The 22,616-nt window shown below is 47.3% G+C and overlaps 1 protein-coding gene across 1 annotated transcript; it reads right to left on the bottom strand.

The window, feature by feature from the left end:
• Nucleotides 1-7,767: 7,767 nt before the first annotated feature.
• Nucleotides 7,768-21,786, bottom strand: aebp2 (AE binding protein 2). Its single transcript, XM_083692356.1, has 8 exons — nucleotides 21,186-21,786; nucleotides 17,074-17,284; nucleotides 15,849-15,956; nucleotides 15,380-15,566; nucleotides 14,951-15,093; nucleotides 13,062-13,129; nucleotides 10,953-11,066; nucleotides 7,768-8,719 (listed from the first exon to the last, which is right to left on the bottom strand). The coding sequence occupies exons 1-8, from the start codon at nucleotides 21,704-21,706 to the stop codon at nucleotides 8,707-8,709; spliced, it is 1,365 nt and encodes a 454-aa protein (XP_083548482.1). The 5' UTR covers nucleotides 21,707-21,786; the 3' UTR covers nucleotides 7,768-8,706.
• Between the last annotated feature and the right edge of the window lie 830 nt (nucleotides 21,787-22,616).

Genomic DNA, 22,616 nt, shown 5'->3' with positions numbered 1-22,616 from the left:
GATTTAGCTTAGCGGATGATTAACGTGACGTGTTTATCTGTGTAAACTAGACCTGATGCCAGAACTCTACGTGGCTGTTTACAGTGGGAAGTACACACACACACACACACACACACACACACACACACACACACACACACACACACACACACACACACACACACACACAGGTGAGAGAAGCTAAGCCATGGTGTAAATGGCATAATTGCGGCATTAGAGTTGCATTATCTTCCCCACCCCCGGCTTAGGCACTCCAGACCTGAGAGGATTGAATATATTATACGCAATACGGTAATAGCTCCATCTTGTCTTCTACATACACACACACAAATGGAGAACTCAGTAAACCAGCATCTTAAGCGTGTATCTCTGTGCGTGCGTGCGTGCGTGCGTGCGTGCATGTGTGTGTGTACTGGCCCAGGAGCCTGAGGTCCTCAGCTCAGCTGCACAAGGAAATGGCTCCCACATGGTCCAAATTAACCTCACCTGCCGCTGGATCCCCTCCACGCAATAAACACAATACTACCATGTCAGCAAGATGAGACTGGAAGCATGCCACCATAGCAATCATCAACATGCTCTATGTAAGCACTGCAGACACCCACTCACACTGGTGGAGAGATGATGAAGAGAATTCTTATAAATGCCCTTAATTCACACTGATATGCTCGGTGATGAATGACCTCTCACATTTTACTGGAGAGGTTAAAAGGTTATAGGTCATGGCTGAGTTCTGGTTCAAGACCTGCAAACAGATATCTACATTAAGTCCCAAAAAAAGTCCTTACGTCCTCTACCCTCGTCTTCTTCTCAAAACTCGTCAGAAGAGAACGTCTCGGGGTTCCTCCACTCGGACCTTCTCCTCCAATGAGTTTGGAGAAGGAGGCGAGGAGAGAGAGGACACAAGGAATCAAGGAAAGGAGCTGGTAGGAGGTGAACACATGGCTTTGGTGAGTAGAGAAAGCTGACACAACCACGAGTGGGGTGAGGCGCTTTGGCTCAAAGCCAGCGTAGCAGATGTGCATTAGCGAAGCATTGTTGTCTAATACCATTGTGCGGTAACGTCACTCCCGGGAGACTTGTAAACCCAAAAGTCACCCTCGTATGTGAAGGATGTCCTCTTGGTCTAATGGTAGACACATGGGTTCGATCCCCACCTGTTACAAGTGCAAGATTATAAGGTTAGTAGAGAGCTTTACCAGTAAAGTACCACTTTACCAGTAGACGAGTACAGGGCTAACGTGCTGCCCATCTACGCTCGGAAAATAAAACCTTTCAGACCACGAAATCCCTTTTTGCAAAGATAGAGAGTAGAATCAACCAATAGGAAGCTCTACGCAAATAACTTACGGGAATTTCAACACAGAGGTTCAGAGTTTCCGAGATCGAATGAACAGCGTAACACAGTACAACACGCTAGTCTGTTAATTCATGGATTTAATAAAGGATTGGGTGAACTCTGGTGCCAGAACACTGACTGAGAACACGACAACTATCCCCTATTGGTCAACTTACCGAGCGTGCCAAGCCGTTGGTTTAATATGCTCAGACAAAAGCCAAAAATCAAACACTGAGATTTGAACTCTAATGCCTCATGCCAGAATATACTAAATACTGCTCTCTGTCAATCGAACATCGTCTTACATAATAGAATTATGAAGTATTAGTCATTTCACTGAGGGGGAAAATCCATGAGTGGGAGCCAACTATTCATTAATCAGCTTTGTGTTTGTACCCAGTGGAGGTTTGGGATACATGCTCAAGAGAAATGTGCTTACTCCAGTACAAACACACAGACAAATATGGGGATGAGTCACTCTTGTTGCTGCTGCTCGAATTAATCCACAAAGTACAGGGCACAGAAAATTACCCGCTATTTGGAGAGGCATTGAATATGCAACAATCAGTCAGTCTGCTCCGCTGTGCTCTGCACCGCCCCTGGCTAAGGAGAACACACTGGTCTTTTCAACTGCTCCTTTTTCAATTAGTCCCTCATTTTAAGGTAATTTGTTACATGACAGTGGGTGTCTGGGTCGAGCACTAAGAAGAGAGGATGCTTGTTGTTGACGGAGAGTGATAATTAGCATTCAAATAAATTGAAATAGCTTGAACGGGATGAGATGGAACTCAGACGGGCGAACGGACTGTCTGTCGGGAGGTGATGATGTCATAGTATGTCCAGCACATCCTGTCCTATCGTACCTCTCTCGGTGGGGAGATTAGAACAGACGCTTGTCAACACAATGTGCAAATGTAATAAGTAGGAATAAAAGGTCTGAAGGTCATAATGAAAAACCATAATCCTCATCCTTGTGATCTTCCTCCTCTTCCTCACCAACATTCTCACCATCATCATCATATTCTTCTTCCTCTCCCTCCTCCTCTTCCTCACCACCATCATTATCTTCCTCCTTACCCTCCTCCTATAGTACTCCTCCTCCTCCTCACCACACCATCATCATCTTCCTCCTCCTCCTCTGCCCTCCTCCCTCATCATCATCATCATCATCGTCATCTTCATCATCCTAGGGATTCTCCAGTAGAGGGGCACCAGTGGAGCTCAGTGTGGTCAACATAACAGCCGCAGTGACGTGGATCATCAGATAGAGGACATGGGCATTCTGAGTCCTTTCACCACAGGCTTATGGTCTAACAGGACCGCTATGCCAACGACAACAGAAAATCACTTTACTTTACTGTGTGTGTGTGTGTGTGTGTGTGTGTGTGTGTGTGAGAGAGAGTGTGTGTGTGTGTGTGTGTGTGTGTGTATCGGTGTCAGCGTCTGTGTTGGAGTGTGTGTGTGTGTCGTGTTGGAGTGTGTGGGTATGTACATAGTGTGTGTGTGTGTGTGTGTGTGTGTGTGTGTGTGTGTGTGTGTGTATTCAGCCTCAGCTGAATCCACTACAGCAAACCTCTCCAAAACGTTCGTAGTGGTGCGTTCATAGTGGTGGTAATGTCGCTGTGAGAGAACAACAGAGCTGTCCTGCGACTCGAGGGGGTTCTTCTGAACAGAGAAGGAGAACCATTAATCAGTCTGTAATCACCTCTAAATCCAGCCCATTACAAATAGAGCAGTAATGCCTAGCAGATCCAGGCTAAGGCTGAGCCATGGCTGGGCAGAGGGACCACACAGGCTGGAGGCAAGAGAAGGGAATAATCACCTCTGATGTTTGACCTGGACCACACATACAGTTAGAATGAGTAGAACAGAACAGATATTCACTTCCAAAGCAATGTTCCGTGACGGGTGCCTGTGCATCCATGACCATATTTGGTGCATTATTTGGATTGTTTAATTAGTTGATGCTTATCAAATTATTATTCTCAGTGTTCTGCGATGTTCCACCCAAGATAGAATGGAAACTTCATGCCATGGTGGTTTTCCATTGGTTTACATGCATCTTTTTATGGGAAGAAACAATTACTTCTTAGAAGGGAGATTGACAGAGGAAACAGGACAAAAACAACTATATATACATGTTTATAATGATTCAAAGGAACAGCAATGAGAGACATTCACAAACCCAGTATAGATGCACCTCGGGGAATTGTGGGAAATCCATGATGTCATGTGAGACCGCAGTATCTCCTGAAGGACCAGCCTTTTCTCATTCTCATTGAGGGGTGGGGGGGGTTGGGGGTGGGGGGGTGGGCAGCTGTAATTTGAGAGACATGTGAGTAAAGATTTATTTTTAAACCAGTGACTATTTAACACACACTTCTGAGTGCATGAGCATAACACGGAACACATGAAATGGTCACAGGTGAAACTTTCAGGCTTTAAGTGATTCAACTTGAAACATGCATCATCTCATTAGCGATCTACACGCACAGCATTAGAAGATAGCCTACACATTAAATGAGTAGGTAGGGCATATACCCTGGGAAGGCTCTAATTCCATAATCAGAGCATTATCATGCTATTGCAACAGCCATATACAGTATGGTCTTGGAGTAGGATAAAGTTTCCCCCTAGACTCTAAATTGAGGCTCAACTCAGAAGCTTACCAGAGCGTACAAGTCAACTTAAGTGTCGCACTCGGAGCTTGACGACTTCATCTTGGCCTAAAGGTAGACACTCGGGTCTTCCATGTGTGAGACCCGGGTTCAAACCCTGCCTATCACACTCTCATATCAATGATGACATTGATGCAGCGTTGACCACTGTGTCTGTCCCTCTCTGCGTATGGACAGACCTTAGTGTGTCACAGTAATGGCGTCTGGCGTGAGGTCTGTTCCATAACTCTCTCCTTGTACTACACTGCATAATATGTAACGTGACAGTCCCCCAGTAGGCTCCATTATGGATTATGTGGCTCCTGCATATCCCAAATAATCACTGAAAAATTGTAGCCTACTGCAAACCACAGCAGGCCCTCCTCACCACAGGCGTAGTTAAAGGATAATTAAATGAATAGATCTTTGAGGGGAGAGAGAGAGGGAGAGAGAGACTGCTCCAACTAACCCTTTGCCAGGGTCCATATTTGAAAAACATTTGGAATGGACGAGGCAGAGTAAAAAACGCTCCCAGAAGAGAGTTTAGGGTCTGGTGTTGTTCCCTTTGTTCTTGATATAAGAGCTAGATTCTTGATCTTGACAGCAATGGCCATAGCCAAACTCTGAGAAGGCAAGAGATGGTTTTAGCAACCCCTCTCCATGAACTCATTCTGTACTCAACACAAAGTAAAAGTTGGAAAACTAGCAAGTCATATACTGGATCATAAAGAAGTAATTAATCCAAGACATTCTCATTGAGTTTGACCTTGCACTTTCCAGGAATCCTATTTTTGTCATGATTTCTTTCTATGTGCCATTAATATGCTCATATTGAAGGAGGGAGTCATTCTGCCCACATTCCTTCCCCCGATGGGACAAATGGCTATGAGCTCTCTGGGATGTTCTCTAGACGGTGTCACACTTGTGGTGTCATTAGAATAGAATTGATATGATGAATTCTGATTGGTCTCCTTGCAAAACCCTAATTTAAATACTTTAGTATATAAAACAGAAGTAGGAGCACTGGTTAGCTTAGCAATCGCAAACGTCCTGGTTGTCCAAAGAAGACCTTTACCATGGATGACCAAAAATTGCTCACCATGATTAAGAAAAATCCCCAAACAACTGTCCAACAGATCAGGAACACTCTCCAGGAGGTAGACGTGAATGTGTACTATCAGCAGAAGACTTCAACTGAACTACAGAGGCTACACTGCAAGGTGCAAACTACTAGTTAGCCTCAAAAACAGGATGACCAGGTGTACAGAAACATCTTTTCCGCTCAAGTACAAGCAAATGCTTCCAAACTCATTGGACGTTGCTTCATCATACAGTAAGACAATGAATCTAAACATACTGCTATAGCAACTAAGGAATTTTTCAGGGCCAAAAAGAGGACTGTTCTCTCAGGGCCAAGTCAATATTCAGATTTAAATCCAATTGAACATGCATTTAATTTCCTGAAGATAAGATTTGGGCATAAATACCTAAAGACAGCTGTAGATGGCTGCAGTACAGGCCCGGCAGATCATCACAGGCCTGGCAGATACCCAGCGTCTGGTGGGTCAGAGACTGCAGGCAGCTATTGTGCACAAAGGATATGTGACCAAATACTCAGTGCTTATAAAGTCAGTGCTTAATTTTGACATAATATCAATCCGTCCCAATACTTTCTGTGCCATGAAATAGGGGGACTATGTAGACAAATTGTCATTTCTAAATGGTTAAACCAATATACACAAATGCCCTCAAATAAAAGTTGAGAATCCCTTCTTTAACCTCATAGTAATTATTTGATTTAAAATATAAACTTTTGTAGTCAACAGCCAAATGAAGAACACATGCTTCACTTTCCCAACAGTCCAGTCTGCTGAAAGGAGCATGCAGATTGCTGGAACCTTCTCTGAGTGACAGATGAGACCAATATTTCTAGTATTGTTTTGTTGTGTCCCTCCTCTTCCTTCTCTTTCGTTTCCCTCTTCCCCTCTTTCTCTTTCACACCTCTGTCTCCCTGGGTCAGTGTCTCACCCTAGGCTGTGAAGGACCTTTCTGTCCTCTAGATTCAGAACACACTGCAGGAGGGAGAGCTCTGTCCTGTCGTCTTTCTCTGGTTATGCTCCATAGTACATGCTACCACGGTAGATGCTAAATGGGATCCTTGGGACGACCCTAAATCTAACCATAACCCTTACCTCAACTTTTAAATGATGATGTCAGAGTTGGGTGGTCCCAAGCATCCCACTTAGCATTTACCAAGCTACCACAGGGTGTAGTGGTGTTTCCTTTCAATGGGCAGGCCTATGTACCGAACCCACCATTGCCATTGGTCAAATGCATAACCGAGCAGGTATGAAACTCAAATTGAAGTAACTGGGATAACCGTCATGGGTGGAATCCTAATTCAAGATCCGATGTTGAATCATCGCGCAAATTTCCCATTGACATGAATTCAAGATTTAGGCAAATTTCCAAACGCTCACGGATCTTGAGTTAGAATTCCACCCTTAATCATTAACTGTTGGGTGTTTGTTCATGCTGAATGTCTGGATAGTAATGATCCAGCTAATCAAGTCACTGTCATTTGATACTCAATTTCAGTTGAGTAAAATTGGGACATACACTCACCGAACACTTTATTAGGAACACTTGTACACCTTCTCATGGTGGAGGTGGTGTAATGGGGAATGTTTTCTTGGCATACTTTGGGCCGTTAATACCAATCAATCATCGCTTGAATGCCACAGCCTATTTGAGTATTGTTGCTGACCATGTGCATCCATTCATGGCCACAGTTTACCCATCTTCTAATGGCTACTTCCAGCATGATAATGCACCATGTCACAAAGAAAAAGTCGTCTCAAACTGGTTTCATAAACATGACAATGAGTTCAGTGTTCGTGATGCAATCATGTCATCATGAACCAGAATCTCAAAGGAATGTTTCCAACATCTTGTAGAACCAATGCCACAAAGAATTGAAGCGGTTTTGAGAGCAAAGGGAGGCCCTACTCAGTATTAGTATAGTGTTCCGAATAAAGTGCTCGGTGAGTGTATGCTTCTAATGAATCCCCTTACAATTAAAGATGAACAGCTCAATATACGGCATAGTTCCAAAACTATGGTACATCATTAAGGAGGAAGCTTTGCTCTTACATTCAGTTGCACTAGATGTAGGTAAATAAATATCACCAGTCTCCAATTGGACTCTTGGGAGTAACTGATACATCTGTTGTATGAAGTCAGTTCTCCCTGGACAGTCACATGCTTTGGACAAGTGCGTCAGAGGAGCCACGTCTGTCTTCATGCATTCAACATTGCATGTGCATTTGACAGTGCTGTCAGCAACATGCGCGCACACACACACACACACACACATCCCTATATTAGCAATGACACACACACACACACACACACACACACACACACACAGCTGACGCTGAAGGCTGAGCCCTAGCAGGCATGTCGTCACAAATCTGCTCCGCAAATCACTCCCAGGTGACCTGCTGCCCCCGCATTCCTTATAAACAAGAAGAGAGAGAGAGAGAGACAGAGAGAGGTGTGTTGAACAGCCTAGTCTAGCTGGGGACCGGCCCTGGAGACCTGGACCTGGACAGGACCTTCTGGCCAAACAGGATGTGTGGCAGAGAGCTGGATCTATGTTTGTGTGTGTGTGTGTGTGTGTGGGGTGGAGAGCTATCCCAGGTCCGAGAGATGATGACAATTTAAAAAATGCCATCAACACTCAAAGGCGACTCAGGGAGATAAAACAGCTTCAGTTCAGTTTCCCGTTTTATTAAAAAAAGACATAGCTGTAATCCCATGTTATAATGGACCTCTACACACACACTCATGTGCTCAGACAGATCACGGAGCATGGTCCTATTGTTAAATATCATCTCTATTCTCTCTGTGTAACTAACATGCAAAGGTTAGCCAGGCTGCAGAGGGTTAACACTGATTGCCTATTGCCAGCACATATATGACATACATAATACATGCCAAGGCTTTACAACTTCTTCATCATCATCATCATCGTTGTCGTCAGTAAAATTGACCATACTAGTGTTTGACAGGAGCAGAGTGAGGTGGTAAACGTTATTCACTTTTTAACAGTTGTTTAGGGAGGAATGAAGGAACTATGGCATCATCCATCAAAACTATTTTCCTATCACATTGTATGTACAATTATTACCTTTAAAACATTTATAATAATAAAAAAAACAGTTCAGCAGAAAGAATAAAACGTCTATCTACAGTACAGTAAAATTTCGAGGTATAAAAATATATTACAAATCTTCAGGTGTATTTACAAAGACAGTTTCTCTACAAATGTGTCCAGGCTTCTACAACATGGTCATGTGACGATGCTGTTCGCTTTCAGTCTAGCTGTATTAACTAAAACATACAAAAACCTTCCCAAAAAATGTCTCGAAAGCTCAGCACCTAATATATAAAACATTTGAGTTATTTTTAGGAACCCATTAAAAACAAATTCAAAATTCACTGCATCATTTTGAGGAATGTGACGTTCAAAAGGAAATGAAACGGTGGAGAAAAGGAAGGAGAGGTGGAAAAAGGAGAAAAAGAAAGAAAGAAAGAAAGAAAGAAAGAAAGAAAGAAAGAGGGGCCTGCGATGAAAACTCTGGTTTGTCCTCTTCACCTCTCCAGGGCAGGCCAGCAGGATATGACATCAGGACTTCCTCTGAGTATCTAGAAGAACATACTGCAAACAGAATATTAATTTAGGTTATTATTCAAATCAAATCAAACTATATTTTTTATAGCACAATACTACACAGGGCAATGCCTTCGCAAAAAGATGTTGGCACAAACCCAGAGTAGCGTCAAGTTGCGCTTAAACACTCAGTTTAGGGTCAGTTTAGCATTTTCCCCAAGGGTTTGAGTTTAGGATTGGGGAAGGGGTAAACTGCTCCTTGATCTGTGCTCACAGGAATCTCCCAACAAGAGAGTATAGAGGTGACTTCAGTGCATTCTGAATTGCACCCAGAAATCACATCACTGCTCCTTACTGTAAATATGCTGGAAGTGACTGTGTTTACGCATTGGTTGTAGTGTCTGTATGTGACTGGTCTCTCTATGTGTTGTCAAAATGAATGGGCGGGCATACGTCTCACACTCACAGTAATATATGCACGCCCCGACATCTGAGTGCCTCACATGCTGGCCACAACCATTTACATAGAAAACATGTCATTTACGGCCTACACTCCAGCACACAAAGACTGTCTGTAACAACACTTGACCGACCCCCACCCCACACACACACACACAAACACACACACAGTAGAAGACATGATGGTCAGACAGACGGAGAATGAGAGGTCACATGGAGGTCATGCACAGCCAGCGTCACCCCAGTGCTGCCAGCTATAAACTGCATTGGGCTGAGCCACACATATGCTATGCTATGCTAGGCTAGGCTAGGCTAGGCTAGGCTAGGCGAGACAGAGAGGTCACTAACAAGGGCTATGGCAACTCAGCGGTCACCCTATTAAATCTCAACTGTTTTATTCTCTCAGCTGCCAACAGTGACTGGCGCCACCTGCTGGTGATATAAACAACGTGGCCGTAATCGTCGAGGAGGGAAATGGTCCCTATCCTAACCCTGAGTGAGCCTCGCCCTCTGCAAGGCCGTAAGGGCAGAAAAAGCATGATTTGTGGGTCGTGAATTCCGCCCTGATTTGTGTGTCAGGGAGATCTACGGTCCTCAGGATGCAGGAATGTCAGGATTTCTCGCCCACTGAGAAAGGTAGGATGAGAAAGAAGAGGAGGAGAGGGAGTGGGATGGAAGTGAAGGAGGAGGAGGAGAGGGAGTAAGGGCGGAGGAATGTGTGTGTGTTGGACAATAACGCGCCAACAAGCCGGTTAAAGCATTTTGGAGGTGGAACATTAGGTGGAACATTTTGAAACACTGTCAACGTGCGTCTTTCGTAACATATTTGATGCTATCACTTCCTTTTTGCGAGGTCGCCCTCGCAAAAGAGGTTTCCAACCTCAAGGATCTTACCTGGTTAAATAAAAAAATAAAACTGAAGCTCCAGGGTTAGAAGCTGCCCCTAAACACAGATATAGTGTCAGCTTACCCTAACTAACTAACTAACTAACTAACTAACTAACTAAATACATCTAAATGTATTTAGATAAATGAAAACATCTGACCCAGCATCAGTGAGAGGGAGGAGGGGGATCACACCCCTATTTCCTGTTATGGTTACTAGCGTGTGTGTGTGTGTGTGTGTCAGATATGAGGCTAAGTTAACGTTTCCTTTTACCATCCAGCGCTAGCTTTGTAGCAAACAGATTGCTAGTCACGTAGCTAGCAAAATTTCACTGTGTTCAATATTTCAGTTGTCAACTTCTGTTTTTCCATGTTTTAATGCTTCGCAGACGAGTCGGGCTTGGGAGGAGGCGAGACGGGAGGGGAGAAAGAAAGAAAGGGGAGAGAGAAAGAGAGATATACACTAATTCTAGGGTCAACAAACTCAGGTCAGCAGCTGTTTCACATGCGAGACAAACGTGTGGTTCAAAACCCTATCTCCACATCTATTCATCCACAGCCCAGAGGGTCTTTCCGATTTAGACCTCTGCTTGCCGTCAATTAAAGGCTGGATCCATCATTCATTAGCTAGGAAAACACAGGCTATACACAGGCCCTGGGGGTGCAGTAGTGGGCCTGCATAACTGCTGGCTTTGGGGAGCGACACTCACATTGTTATTCTGAGTCATCAAAGCATGTCTCTCTCTCTCCCTCCCCCTCCCTCTCTCTCTCCCCCCACCCCCCTCCCTTTCCCCCACTCCCCCTCCCTCCCTCCCTCCCCCCGCCCTGTACACATACCCTTACTAACACACACACACACACACACACACACACACACACACACACACACACACACACACACACACACACACACACACACACACACACACACACCTACCTGTAGATGTTTGGGTCCAGCAATACGGCGGTGTCCGTGGGCAGCTGGGAGAGGTGCACTACTTTGGTCTTCTGCTGTGTCCGGTCACTCTCATTCACCCAAACATCTGGTAGTCTGAGAGAGAAGGGGGGGAGAGAAGAGAAAGTCAGAACACAGATCCCTTGTCACTGCTGTCAGAGAGAGTGTGTCTGTGTGTCACCCATAACACTGGCATCCAGCGGAAACAGGTTAAGATGAGATTACAGTGACATTGTACAAGCACACTGTTCCTAAAGCTCTTGTCTCACTCAACAGCATCATCCAGGAGAAATTCAGTGGAAAATGGGGCAACAAGGAGAGTGCATCACAGACGTGCGCACGCACATGCACACACACACACGCACGCATGCAGACACACACACACACAATCTTACTCAGCTTCTCTTACTTTTTTATTAATGCTGAGGTGGCGATAGTGGGAGAGGAGAGAGGGAAAGACGGGGGGGGGGGGGGGGGGGGGAGATAGAGACAGGGGGAGAGAGAGAGAGAGGGGAAGGGGCTGAAGAGCCGTGAATGAACAGTCCTTTGTTCATCATAAGCAGACTACCTGGCTTTAGATGAGAGACAGGACTTGGCCATGGGAGAGATGGGGGGGGGCAGGACACAGGATGTGAGAGGTGAGGGGCATGAGAGGAGGGGGCAAGAGAGAGGGGGGGGGGGAGGGGGAGAGAGCGAGAGGGGACGTACTCGAGGAAAACCTCATAAATCAACCACAGGAAGTCAGTTGCTCTGAGGATAAGGATCAGACCCAAGCCCAGACAGCATCAACAGAACTCAGAGTCACTCTGCAGACCTGACAGCATCTAAACACACAGCACATTCCTAGACAAGGAGAGAAGCCAAACGGACAGAGTGCAAAAAACCCCCGATGTAACCATTCACTGCAGAGGGGATCTAGGCAGGGTACAGTAGACTACTTCAGGTCGGCAGCTATGTGGGTCCTAAAACGTAGGAGCAAGTCCAATAGCATCTGTGAGGCATTCTCTACGCTGAGGTGAGGCCCGAGGCGTCACTTAACATCAAGTAGTAAAGTACAAGGAATGTGTCCCGACACACTCCCTCGGCTTCTGAAACATCTGAAAACCGCGAGAGCCATTTCCCTCCTCACCCCCTGACTTCTCCTCCTCCTCCGCCTCCTCCTCCTCCTCCCCTGTTCCTCAAAACTCCAAAACACAACACAAATCCCATCGAGACGATTTGAGAGGTTGATTTTGGACTTCTTCCATGACAGAGAGAGCCGTCGTTTGGCTTTTTGCTTGTTTCAATGACCCAGAAATGTACATTTCTGAGATGAGCTCTCTGGGGAGAGGAACATTTCGACGGACTGTTCTACGGGCTGACAGACATTCCTCTGGCTGGGAGAGAAGGATGAGGAGGAGAGGAAGAAAGGGAAGGGGGCTTTACAGGAGGAGATGCCTCGTTTGAATTCCTAAGAAGTGAATTGAAGCGTCTTTCCTTCTTTTGCTTCTTCCTTCCTTCCTTCAGGTATTCACTGGCTGGAGTGGAGAGGTGAAAGCCCTTTCTCTTACATCCCTCTCCCTCAGACCACACCACTGATCAAAGCCCAGGCAGTACACCATAGGGACACCAGAGAGAGGGGAAGAGAAAGGAGAGAGGGAGCGAAGGAGAGAGAGATCACAGGGGAGGCTCCCATAAGACGGCCATTGATCCGGATCACCGCATCGCTTGATTGGAGGAAACTCCAACCCCACTCTGATGTTACACACTGTGTGTGTTCTCAGCTATCCCCCCCCCCCCACACACACACACAGTAAGGTATGTGTGTGTGTGTGTGTGTGTTTCTGTGTGGAGCAGTGTGTGGGGTCAGTGAGGTGATGTGTGACTCAGGTCTCGGTCTGCCTCCAGCAACAAAACAACGTGAGACTAACCAGGGCTAAACGGCTGACATTTGGAAAAGGAGGGGGGGGGAGGATGGAGGGGGGGGGGGGGAGAATGGAGGTTGAGGGAGGAGAGGAGTGAGGGTGGGAAGAAGAGGAGGAGGCGAGGAGGGGACAGAAGGGGGGAGAGAAAAGGAAGGGCGATGACCCTCTGTCTGGCAACAGTACTCACATGTCCTCAGGGGTCCAGTGCAGGAGGACTTTGACCTTCCCAGAATCCTCCTTCCTCCTGGCTACTACCTGCAGAGGGAGAAGAGAAGAAGAGGGAGGTGAGAGCTGAACAACAGATCCATCACACACACACACACAAAATGCGGCTCCTGTCTAATTTAGCTCATCTCCTAAAGACGCCAGCCACGGTCTACAACAACATGCCCGCCCTGGGTGGCAGGAACAATACAGCTCACTGACTGACCACACATTCCTTACCTCATCTCCAGACCATGCTCTCTATGCATGCGTGTGTGTGTGTGTGTGTGTGTGTGTGTGTATGTGTGTGTGTGTGTGTAAACACCAAGGTGGGACCTCATGTGTTCCCATCTATCTTCATTATCAACACATTCCTCTGTCTTCTTGACTGCCGCCCCCCCCCAACACAGACACAGACACACACACACCTCCTACAGACTGTCTGGCATGTGACTTAGTCACCCCACACCTCAGGGCTGATGTTCAGCAGGCTAGGCTACAGCCACGTAATCAGAGGGAGAGAAGAAGAGAGGCTGCTGGGACATCCCACCCTGCCGGCGGCCATTTTTGTTCTCATCACAGTCACTAACACTGTCATCATGGCCACTGAGCGACACAGCAGAGACAAGAGACGGTCTCCTCTGGCCTCCTACTCAGGGTTAGGGTTAGGGTTGGTGAGAGCCTCATCTACACAAACACACACCGACTCACAGGTCCACTAAGGAGCACAGAGCAGCTAGGAGTGGCTGTGTGAAGGGACCGTTCATCACAAGTAGAACTGTGGCAGTCCTAAACCATCAGAGAGTCTGACTCCTCGGTCCTGGGTCCGCGCTCTCTCTCACAACCCTCTGCCCTCTTTCTCTCACTCTCTCCTCCTCCTCCTCTACTCATGCATTCTCTCTCTCTCTCTGCATGTCCTCTTCTTTGCTCTCTCCCTCTCTTTCTTATTCTCCCTCCCTCGTTCTCTCCAGTATGGCTGAGTGTGTCAGGGAGGAAGGGAGAAGGAGGAAGAGAGGAGGAGGAAGAGGAGCTCTGTTTTTTAAGCGGCTCCAACAACAACAGGCCCGGTCTGGTCTCTGGCATGTACGTCAGCACACAGTAGAAGACAGGGTGTTAATGCATGCGTGTGTGTGTGTGTGTGTGTGCGCACGAGGGGAAGTAGTTTGTGTGTGTGTGGGAGGGTTGCTGGCAGCTCCATTATAATATGTTTAATTAAAGCAGCATGGGAGTGTGTGTTTGTCCCAGGGCCCCTGGCGCTGCATGGCCCTATAACTGGGACGCAATAATAGACTCCACCGCTGATTAACTGTAGGTGGCTGGCGCCCTCTGCTGTGAGCAGACGGAAGTGCAAGGCACGGATGAAAATGGTCTCATTGACCACCAAAATCAACACTGTGCTCACTCCCTAGACTCTTGATAAATGTGTCTGTGTGTGTGTGTGTGTACTGAGAAACACCACATTTATGGTGTGTATGTGTGTAATGTGTGTGTATTTGTAAGGCCACATCTTAACTGTCCCTCCTAAAGACCTCTTCATCCCCACTACCCCCTGTACAGGTTTCTCTCCTGTAAATAAATAATAATAATAATAATTCTACCTTCTTCTAGCATTGTCACTGCCAATAGCCCCTGGTCCTAGCATAGATTACTTTTTCTTATGATGGCTGATGGATAGATGATTCACTTACTTAAACAAATGTAAGTCGCTTTGCATAAAGGCGTCTGCCAAATGCCATAAATGTAAATGTAATGTGTGTGTATGTGTACTGCCCATGCTATAAAGCACCACATCACGACTGATGCCAAGGCTTTAGGTGTGTGTGTGTGTGTGTGTGTGTGTGTGTGTGTGTGTGTGTGTGTGTGCGTACTGACCGTGCTTTGAAACACCACGCTGTGTCCGTTGCCCTGGCTTTCGATGTGTGTGGCCAGGTTGAGGCAGATGGCTCGATGGCGGATGGCGTCCATAGTCTGAGCGTCGAAGAAGTCGTGAGGTCGTGCTGGAGGGAGACAACAGACTGGGGTGAGAGAAAGGGAGCGTTAACTAGGGTGAAAGGTCACAGGTAAGAGGGGACACCAAACAGGTGGATCTGACCCTCATGATAAACAATGTGTGGATAATGATGTATACAACACTTTTGGACTCTCTGTGTGAGTGAGTGAGTGAGTGAATGAATGAATGAATGAATGGGTGAGTGAGTGGGTGAGTGTGTGTGAGTGTGTGTGTGTGTGAGAATGTACGTGTGTATGTGTGCATGGCTGTGTGAGTGTGTGAGTGAGTGGGTGAGATGGATGGATACATACGTAAGGTCCTCCTCCGTTTGTTCTTCAGCTTCCTCCTCTTGTTGAGTCCAGCCTTGGACGGAGACTCCTCCTTCACCTTGGCCTGGTTGGCCAGCTTGGATGAACTCTGAGAGCTGAAGTGGGTGGGGACATGGCGTGCCAGCCCCCCCTGGGAGGCAAAGGTGGCATTGCAGCCTCCTACGACACACTGCAAGACATAAACACAGGTGATATTCATTTTTATAAGAAAACATTTGAATTTAAATACCCATAACAAATTCATAAAGAGAGGTTAAGTAAGTATGATTGAGTAAAAAGTGATACTGTGATGTGTGTGTGTGTGTGTGGGGGGGGGGGGGGGGACATATGTGAGAAGTGCTCATCCTCCAGCATTTGACGCGGGCTTCTGCATGAGACAGGAAGATGTGGTTTGCAGCAAGTGCTTCACGGCTGAGTGTGTATAGGTATGGGGGGGGGGGGGCTTTCTCACCTTGAATGGTTTGTCGCCGCTGTGTGAGAGCATGTGTCTCTGGAGCCAGCTCTGGCTGGTAGAAGGCGTGTTGTACACCTTGCAACCCTTCCACAAGCACACAAACACCTAGGGAGAGGACGACAACGACAGCTTAGCTCACACACTCACGGCTCACACACACACACAGGGCTCACACACTCACACACACACACACACACACACAGGGCTCACACACACACAGGGCTCACACACACACACAGGGCTCACACACACACACACACACACACACACACACACACACACACAGGGCTCACACACACACAGGGCTCACACACACACACACAGGGCTCACACACACACACACAGGGCTCACACACACACGGCTCAGGGGTTTGAAAGACGACATCAATCATATGCATGTCAGTCATAATCCCCAATGTGTCTTATCCACTTCATGTCAACACAAACGAAAAGTAATTACAACAGAAATAATTCATACAGTAATAGCCAGAATAAAATAAACCAAACATAATTATTCCGTACACAAGGGGAGGCTTTACAAACAGCTGAAAAGCTATTATAATCACCACCGCCAATCTCCCTCTCTATCTGTCTATCTTTCTCTCTCTGAATTTGTAGCGTGGGAGTTGCTGATATAAATGATTGTAAATGATTATAAATAATTGCTACAGCAGTGTGTTATCTATAGCCAGGGCCTGTCATGTATTTCCAGTCCTGCTGGCTTCCATTTCACACAGGATGCTTGGATTATCTTCTAGATAGGCAGCAAAGAGAATCATGATATCCATATCATAAGGATAGTCTCCATGGCCCCCACATAAACCTCCCCCCCCCCCCCCCCCCGTCATTCACTCATATTCATTCTAATCTGACATGACAGAGAGGAGAATTAAGAGACTCCAGAAATGGCCGCTACTACTTAGACACTTGTGTAGATCTGAAAGGCTTGGATAGGTTTAAAAACAAGATGGTAATACCTCCACCTTGCCCTTTGGTGAGTTGGAATCTCCACCATATTGCTTATACCTATCGAACCCCTTTCAGATCAACTCAAGTAAGCAGAGGGTAGGGGCTAGGGGGACTGTTTCTGTGGGTTGTTCACATTGGGAGTGATGAGGTGAGTTCCCCCCCCCCGTACAATGTGAATGCTTTGGGTGCCTAGAAAGGCGTTAATATAAACTCATTCATTAAAGAGGAAGAGAAGGAGGAGACCCAGACTGACCCCTCCTCGCTGCCCGTCCACGTGCCCACCCCTGATGTGTTCTGCCAGGTCGGGGCTGTTGGTGAAGAGCAGCTGGCACTGGTCCCAGCAGCACGTGTAGCCCATGCCCTTGCCCCCCGACTGGGTGACACTGCCATGGCCGTTCATCATGGCAGGGGTGGAGCGCCCGCTGGACGCAGTGCTCTCCATGTCCATCAGAGTGCTGCTGATGCTGTTTGAACAGAGATAGAGAGACACAGTAGTTCAGTTAGTATACGTCAAGGTCATTTGCTCATATCTGCTGTCGATACAAGTGTCAGAGAGCTAGTTTACCTGAAGTTATTTCAGCACATGGTTAACACCCTTATTGGGTTATAGGCAAGTTGACATATAGGCAAGAACATATTATCAACTGCAGAAACGACCTTGGGAAGAGTTACAGGGGAGAAGAGAGGGGATTAATGAGCCAATTTAAAGCACGGGATGATTAGGTGGCTGTGTTTGTCTGAGGTCCAGATTGGCAATTTAGTTAACACGCCCTACTCTTGTGAAAAGTGCCATGGGATCTTTCACGGCTGGGGAGTCGGGACCTTGGTTTAGCGGCGACTCCGAAGGACGGCATCCTCTGTAGGGCAGTACCCCATTCACTGCCCTTGGGCATTGGGGGGGGGGGGGGGGGGGGTCCCCTAGACCAGGAGGAGGAGTGCCACCTACTGGTCCTCCAACACCGCTCCCAGCAGCCTGTTTTGGTCTCCACATCCAAGCCTCAACTGAGGCATACCCTGCTTAGCTTCCCAGACAAGGCAGCACGGGGAGAGAGTTGTGCAGAGTGGCGTGGCTGCTGGCTTATTGCCAAAAACCTGAGTGCGCTTGCCTCTGGAGGAGGATACATAAGAGCTTACAGACTGTGAGCGACTAACCCAGGGCTACAGAGCTGCTCGTCGTGAGCTCCTTGTGTGTTTGGACAACCGTATCCACAGCCGTTTCGCCTGCTTACAGTAGACACACTGTGATCTCACACAGGCGGGCCAAACGAGGTGAGACGAGACGGCTTGTCGTCAACACAGTGGCGTTTCAGGCGTTGCGGTTACTAAGAAGACACAACAAGACAGATGATGTGGTCTGGCGAAGGCACCTGCGGTGTTAAATAAATATCACTCGGGTCTGCTATTCTCCAGGGCAGGACCCTCCTCTAGTGTAATATACGCCATTTAGCCAACGCTTTTATCCAAAGCGACTTATATTGCAGTGAGTGCATACGTTTCAGTAGATATGGTCCCTGCGGGAATCGAACCCACAACCTAAGCATTGTTAGTGCCATGCTCTACCGACTGAGCCACAGAGGACCACGTAGTGGTGTCTACTAAGGGTGGGCAGAAGCAGGTGGCAGGACTCTGGCTGGCTGGCTGGCACGTGCAAGCGCACACACACACACCTCACTACAAAGATTGCCAGTGGAGCTGCAGCACCACATTCGCCTGTATTGAAGTCAACTTAATGCCATAAACACCAACACGGGGCTGTCTGTCTCTCCTCATGTATTCCCTCTTCAGGGGCACAAACAGAGAGAGCTAATCACCCCCAGGACGAAGACTGAGGCCTCTCCGCACACACACACACACACACACCTCGTAAGCCCTCCAGCTGCTCCAGTGCTCTGTGCCAGTGGGGGAAACAAAAGTTACATTGAGGCGGTGCAGCTGCCTAAACAGCAGGACTCTCTCCTCCATTCTCTTACGAGCAGGCCCTTTCTGCCCCGGCCAGACAAAGCAACGAGCCACGACGGGACAAGAGAGAGCAGGGGGGAGAGAGGGGGGAGAGAGGGGGAACAGAGGGGGGAGAGAGGGGGAACAGAGGGGGGAGAGGAAGGGGGGGGAATCCCGAGTGCAGAGGAGTGGAGAAAGCATGGCACGTGAAAGAGTAGGGGTTGGAGAAGAAGGGAATGGGAGAGGGGATAGCCAAGGAAAAGGGTGGAACAGGAGAGGAGAGAAGAGCAGAAGGGAGAGGGGGAACCTAAAGGAGAGAGTAGAGGGGAGGAAGGGGGGGGAACACTTTCCCTGTTAGAACGCACTCTCCTGCACCTCTGTAGCCCTGTTGAAGCACTGGGACCTGGGCTTCTGTGTTCTGTTACCTGAGGCCTGTCTCTTTCAGGACTACAAACTCTCCCATGATCCTGCAGGCCAGAGGGACCTCTAACGAATTAGATGGGAAACGTATGCCAAAGGACTGATGTTATCCCAGTGGGAAAGGAAAGAGATTGGAGCGGTGTGTGTGTCTGTGGGGGGAGGGCGGGTGGGTCACTTTTTGTCCTACAATGTCCTTCTCTAATGTATCATTGTGTATCATTCTCCTGTGTGTGTGTGTGTGTGTGTGTGTGTGAGAGAGGCTGGTACTCGGAGACAAACAGCTCTTGCAGGGGCAGCTCAGTCAGGGCACACTATGGCTGTCTTTAAACAGAAGGTTTTTATCTTTCGTAGATCCACATTGCTTTTGCATACATTTTTGTATATGGCTTATATGCCACGGTGTGCACATGTGTGTGGTATGCTCAGACTGCTCAAGGCTCACAAAGAAACAGGTTCATTTGCGCGCGCACACACACACACACACACACACACACACACACACACACACACACACTTTAGACTATAGAGATGCATCCCAAGTCAATTAGAAACACAATACGTAGCCCCCCTGCAGTGTTTATTACCAGTGATCAAGGTTGGTTGGTCTGCAGCTTCTCAGGGGCCGCCGCTCTCTTCAGCTTTTAAACTCTATAAATAGCCCACCATTTCTAGTGTGGATGTTGGTTGGCATACATGTGCTAGGCCTCAGTGTTCAGTTACTTATGTTGATTATGCTCGATCTGATTTTCACTCTTTTTTTTAACCAGGTTTCAGCCATCTATTTCAGTGGAACTGAAAACTAACCGTTACTGTAATTCTGAGTCAAGCTAATCTTCAATATTCCCACTGCAAAATTTTGGGTGAATTTCTGATGCAAATCACTATGAGTGTACCGACATGATTGAGTGTGCAAGTGGGTGAGAGTGTGTTTAGTGAGTAAGTGTAAAACGGTTGTTTCTCAACACATCTTCTAGCAGAGCCAAACCCACAACAAGGGGATAGAGTGATGTGGTGTCCACACCACGCAGCTAGCCCTGGCCCACTTGGCATACATCTGTGTGTGTGAACGGATGTTAGGCTCAGAGCCTTATCGGTGTTCTTCAGTTGAAAGCTGGGGACTACTAGGTCAGCAGGGTATCTTCCCTCATCATTTCTTAGTATCAGTGTTCCACTTAGTGATAGGAACACAAAAATGACTCACTGGCATATTGCTCAAGGGGAATATTTTTGTTTTCCATATATACGTATAAAATCTGCTATCACGTAATTTGTTCCGATGCTACAATTTTGGGGATTGATTTGTGTTCCATAGTCTACTGACAATACCTTTCGGATAGTGAGATTTGGTTTGAGAAAAACTATTTGATCATTACGCTCTCTGGGTGGCAAGAATATAATTGTTCACCAAGAAACTACACATGGCGTCACATTAATAGTGAGCCTGTTGGTGTTACAACTTGTGGTTTGTAGGCCTAAAAACCACGTCCACGTTCGTGGTCAAGTGGCCATCAATGTCCATAATGCCATGACGCGACGGTAGGCCTACGTGCAACATCGATCGATCGACCGACCGTGTCCACCCCCCCTCTCCCTCTTCAAGCAAACTGTATGAACCTCAAAAGTACCGATCGAATTCGTTCAAGCTATTCACAATTTACAATTCTGTAAAAACAAAAAACAAAAACTGATTGACTTTATTCTCTGCTGTCTCCTTCAAAACGCGTCGTTGCGCACCGGGTGCGAATGCATTGAAGCGAAACAAACCCGGCTGTTAAGGTAAACAGTTTGGCAAAAGAAGATACATAAATCCGGAGATGGTAGCCTACCATCGCACTACGACAGCTACATAATTGCAAGTGTGTGGACAAGAGTAACAACTTGTTACAATTTGAGTAACGGATTGTATATTCATCAACATTAGACAACTGACAACTTGCGCCCCGGGCGACTTTACGATGTTGCCGAGGTTTATAAAAACATGTTGGTCGTTATTAGTAATCCACAGACCTGTCTTCCGAATCCATACGACTGAGGGGTTCTCCATCCGACGATGATATCTCCACACTTGCCCGTCGTTTGATGCGGTGATCGGTTTTGTCGGTGGAATCGTCCCCTTTGGGCTTCATGCAGTCGCTAGGAGGAGAGGACACGCTCGCCTCTCTTTGTTCTTGTTTCAGCTCCCCCGTGCTCTCTGTGGGCTCAGTGCTGCTCGCTGGACTCCCCTGCTCGGGAATTTTCCCTATTTCAGAGAGTTCACAACCCGTTTCTTCCTCCTTACTGCCGTTTTTCACAGGTAAAACTGATTCTTCAGCGACTTTGGGATCGAGTGATGGTGTCTCCCCTTCCTCCTCTTTGCCGTGTCCGTCGTTCACGTCCATTTCTACACCGCTCTCGCTGCCACCCGGTTCCTGTTTCGAGTCTTCGAGGCCCTGTGCCATCTCACCAATTTCGCCCGTGCCAGCGGTACCGTTTTGGTCACTGTTCGGTGGGGAATCCTGTTCGGTACCGTCGGTTGTATCGGTAGCCATTTCTGGTCTCTTGGTAAGCTGTTTTGTGTTGTACCCCACGAAGTTGAGCCTGCCCGTGTGCGATCGCTTAACCGCTCGCTCTGGCTCTCTCTCTCTCTCAGCTACAAGCGATTCAACGCGGGGGTTGAACAGGGACGCGGAGGGGAGGAGGAACGTGACGTGGTCCTCCGCATTGTGGACCTCCACGTGTTCCAGCAAACAACATTGAGCAGCAGCAGATAATTCATATTTTACCCCAGATGAAAGTTCAATAAGCGCAAAACATTTCGAACCTATGCCCCTACCACTATCTCCCAATGTAGGCTATAGGCTGCTGTATTTGCCATTTGCCGTTTCTTCTCAAATGTATGATCTTGTCCATGCCATGCTCAAGCCGACTGTCATAACCCAAACTCTTGTGGGTTTCTAGATGATCTAACCAGGGATACAGGACACGCCATGAGAATCATGCATGTTTGTCAGGTTATCAGTCTATGTGAAAATAAATGGAAGAGAGCATGCTCGATAAAGGAGAAATCTCTTGTGTTTGTGTGTTTTATTTGAAATAATAGAAGTTCTCAATCACAAAACCCTCAGCCTCTCCTACCCAGTTCTATAGAAACGGATGATCATTTGGAATTACATTATATAGGCATTATATAGTAGCCTATTATTGCACATAACAAGAGTACTAGCTTATGGTTCTGTAGATCGTGGCCACAAAAGGTTAATTTACATCTGCAAGGACACAGACGTCTTCCCAAATGGTCCCCGGCATGAGGGGGGGTCGGAGGAGGGGGGTCAAGCCTAGGAGACCTCTGGGGTTGAGGGGCTGACAGACTGTGAATGGGACTGAATGACCTCCTGTCCTGGTAGGTGACCCTTCTGCTCAACAGCTAGGGTAGGGTCATCTACCAGGACAGGAGGTCCT

The sequence above is a fragment of the Argentina silus genome (assembly GCF_951799395.1).
Source record: "Argentina silus genome assembly, chromosome: 20".
NCBI classification, from domain to species: domain Eukaryota; kingdom Metazoa; phylum Chordata; class Actinopteri; order Argentiniformes; family Argentinidae; genus Argentina; species Argentina silus.
Note: the sequence above shows the minus strand (reverse complement) of the source record. Positions and strands in the feature narration are given on the sequence as shown.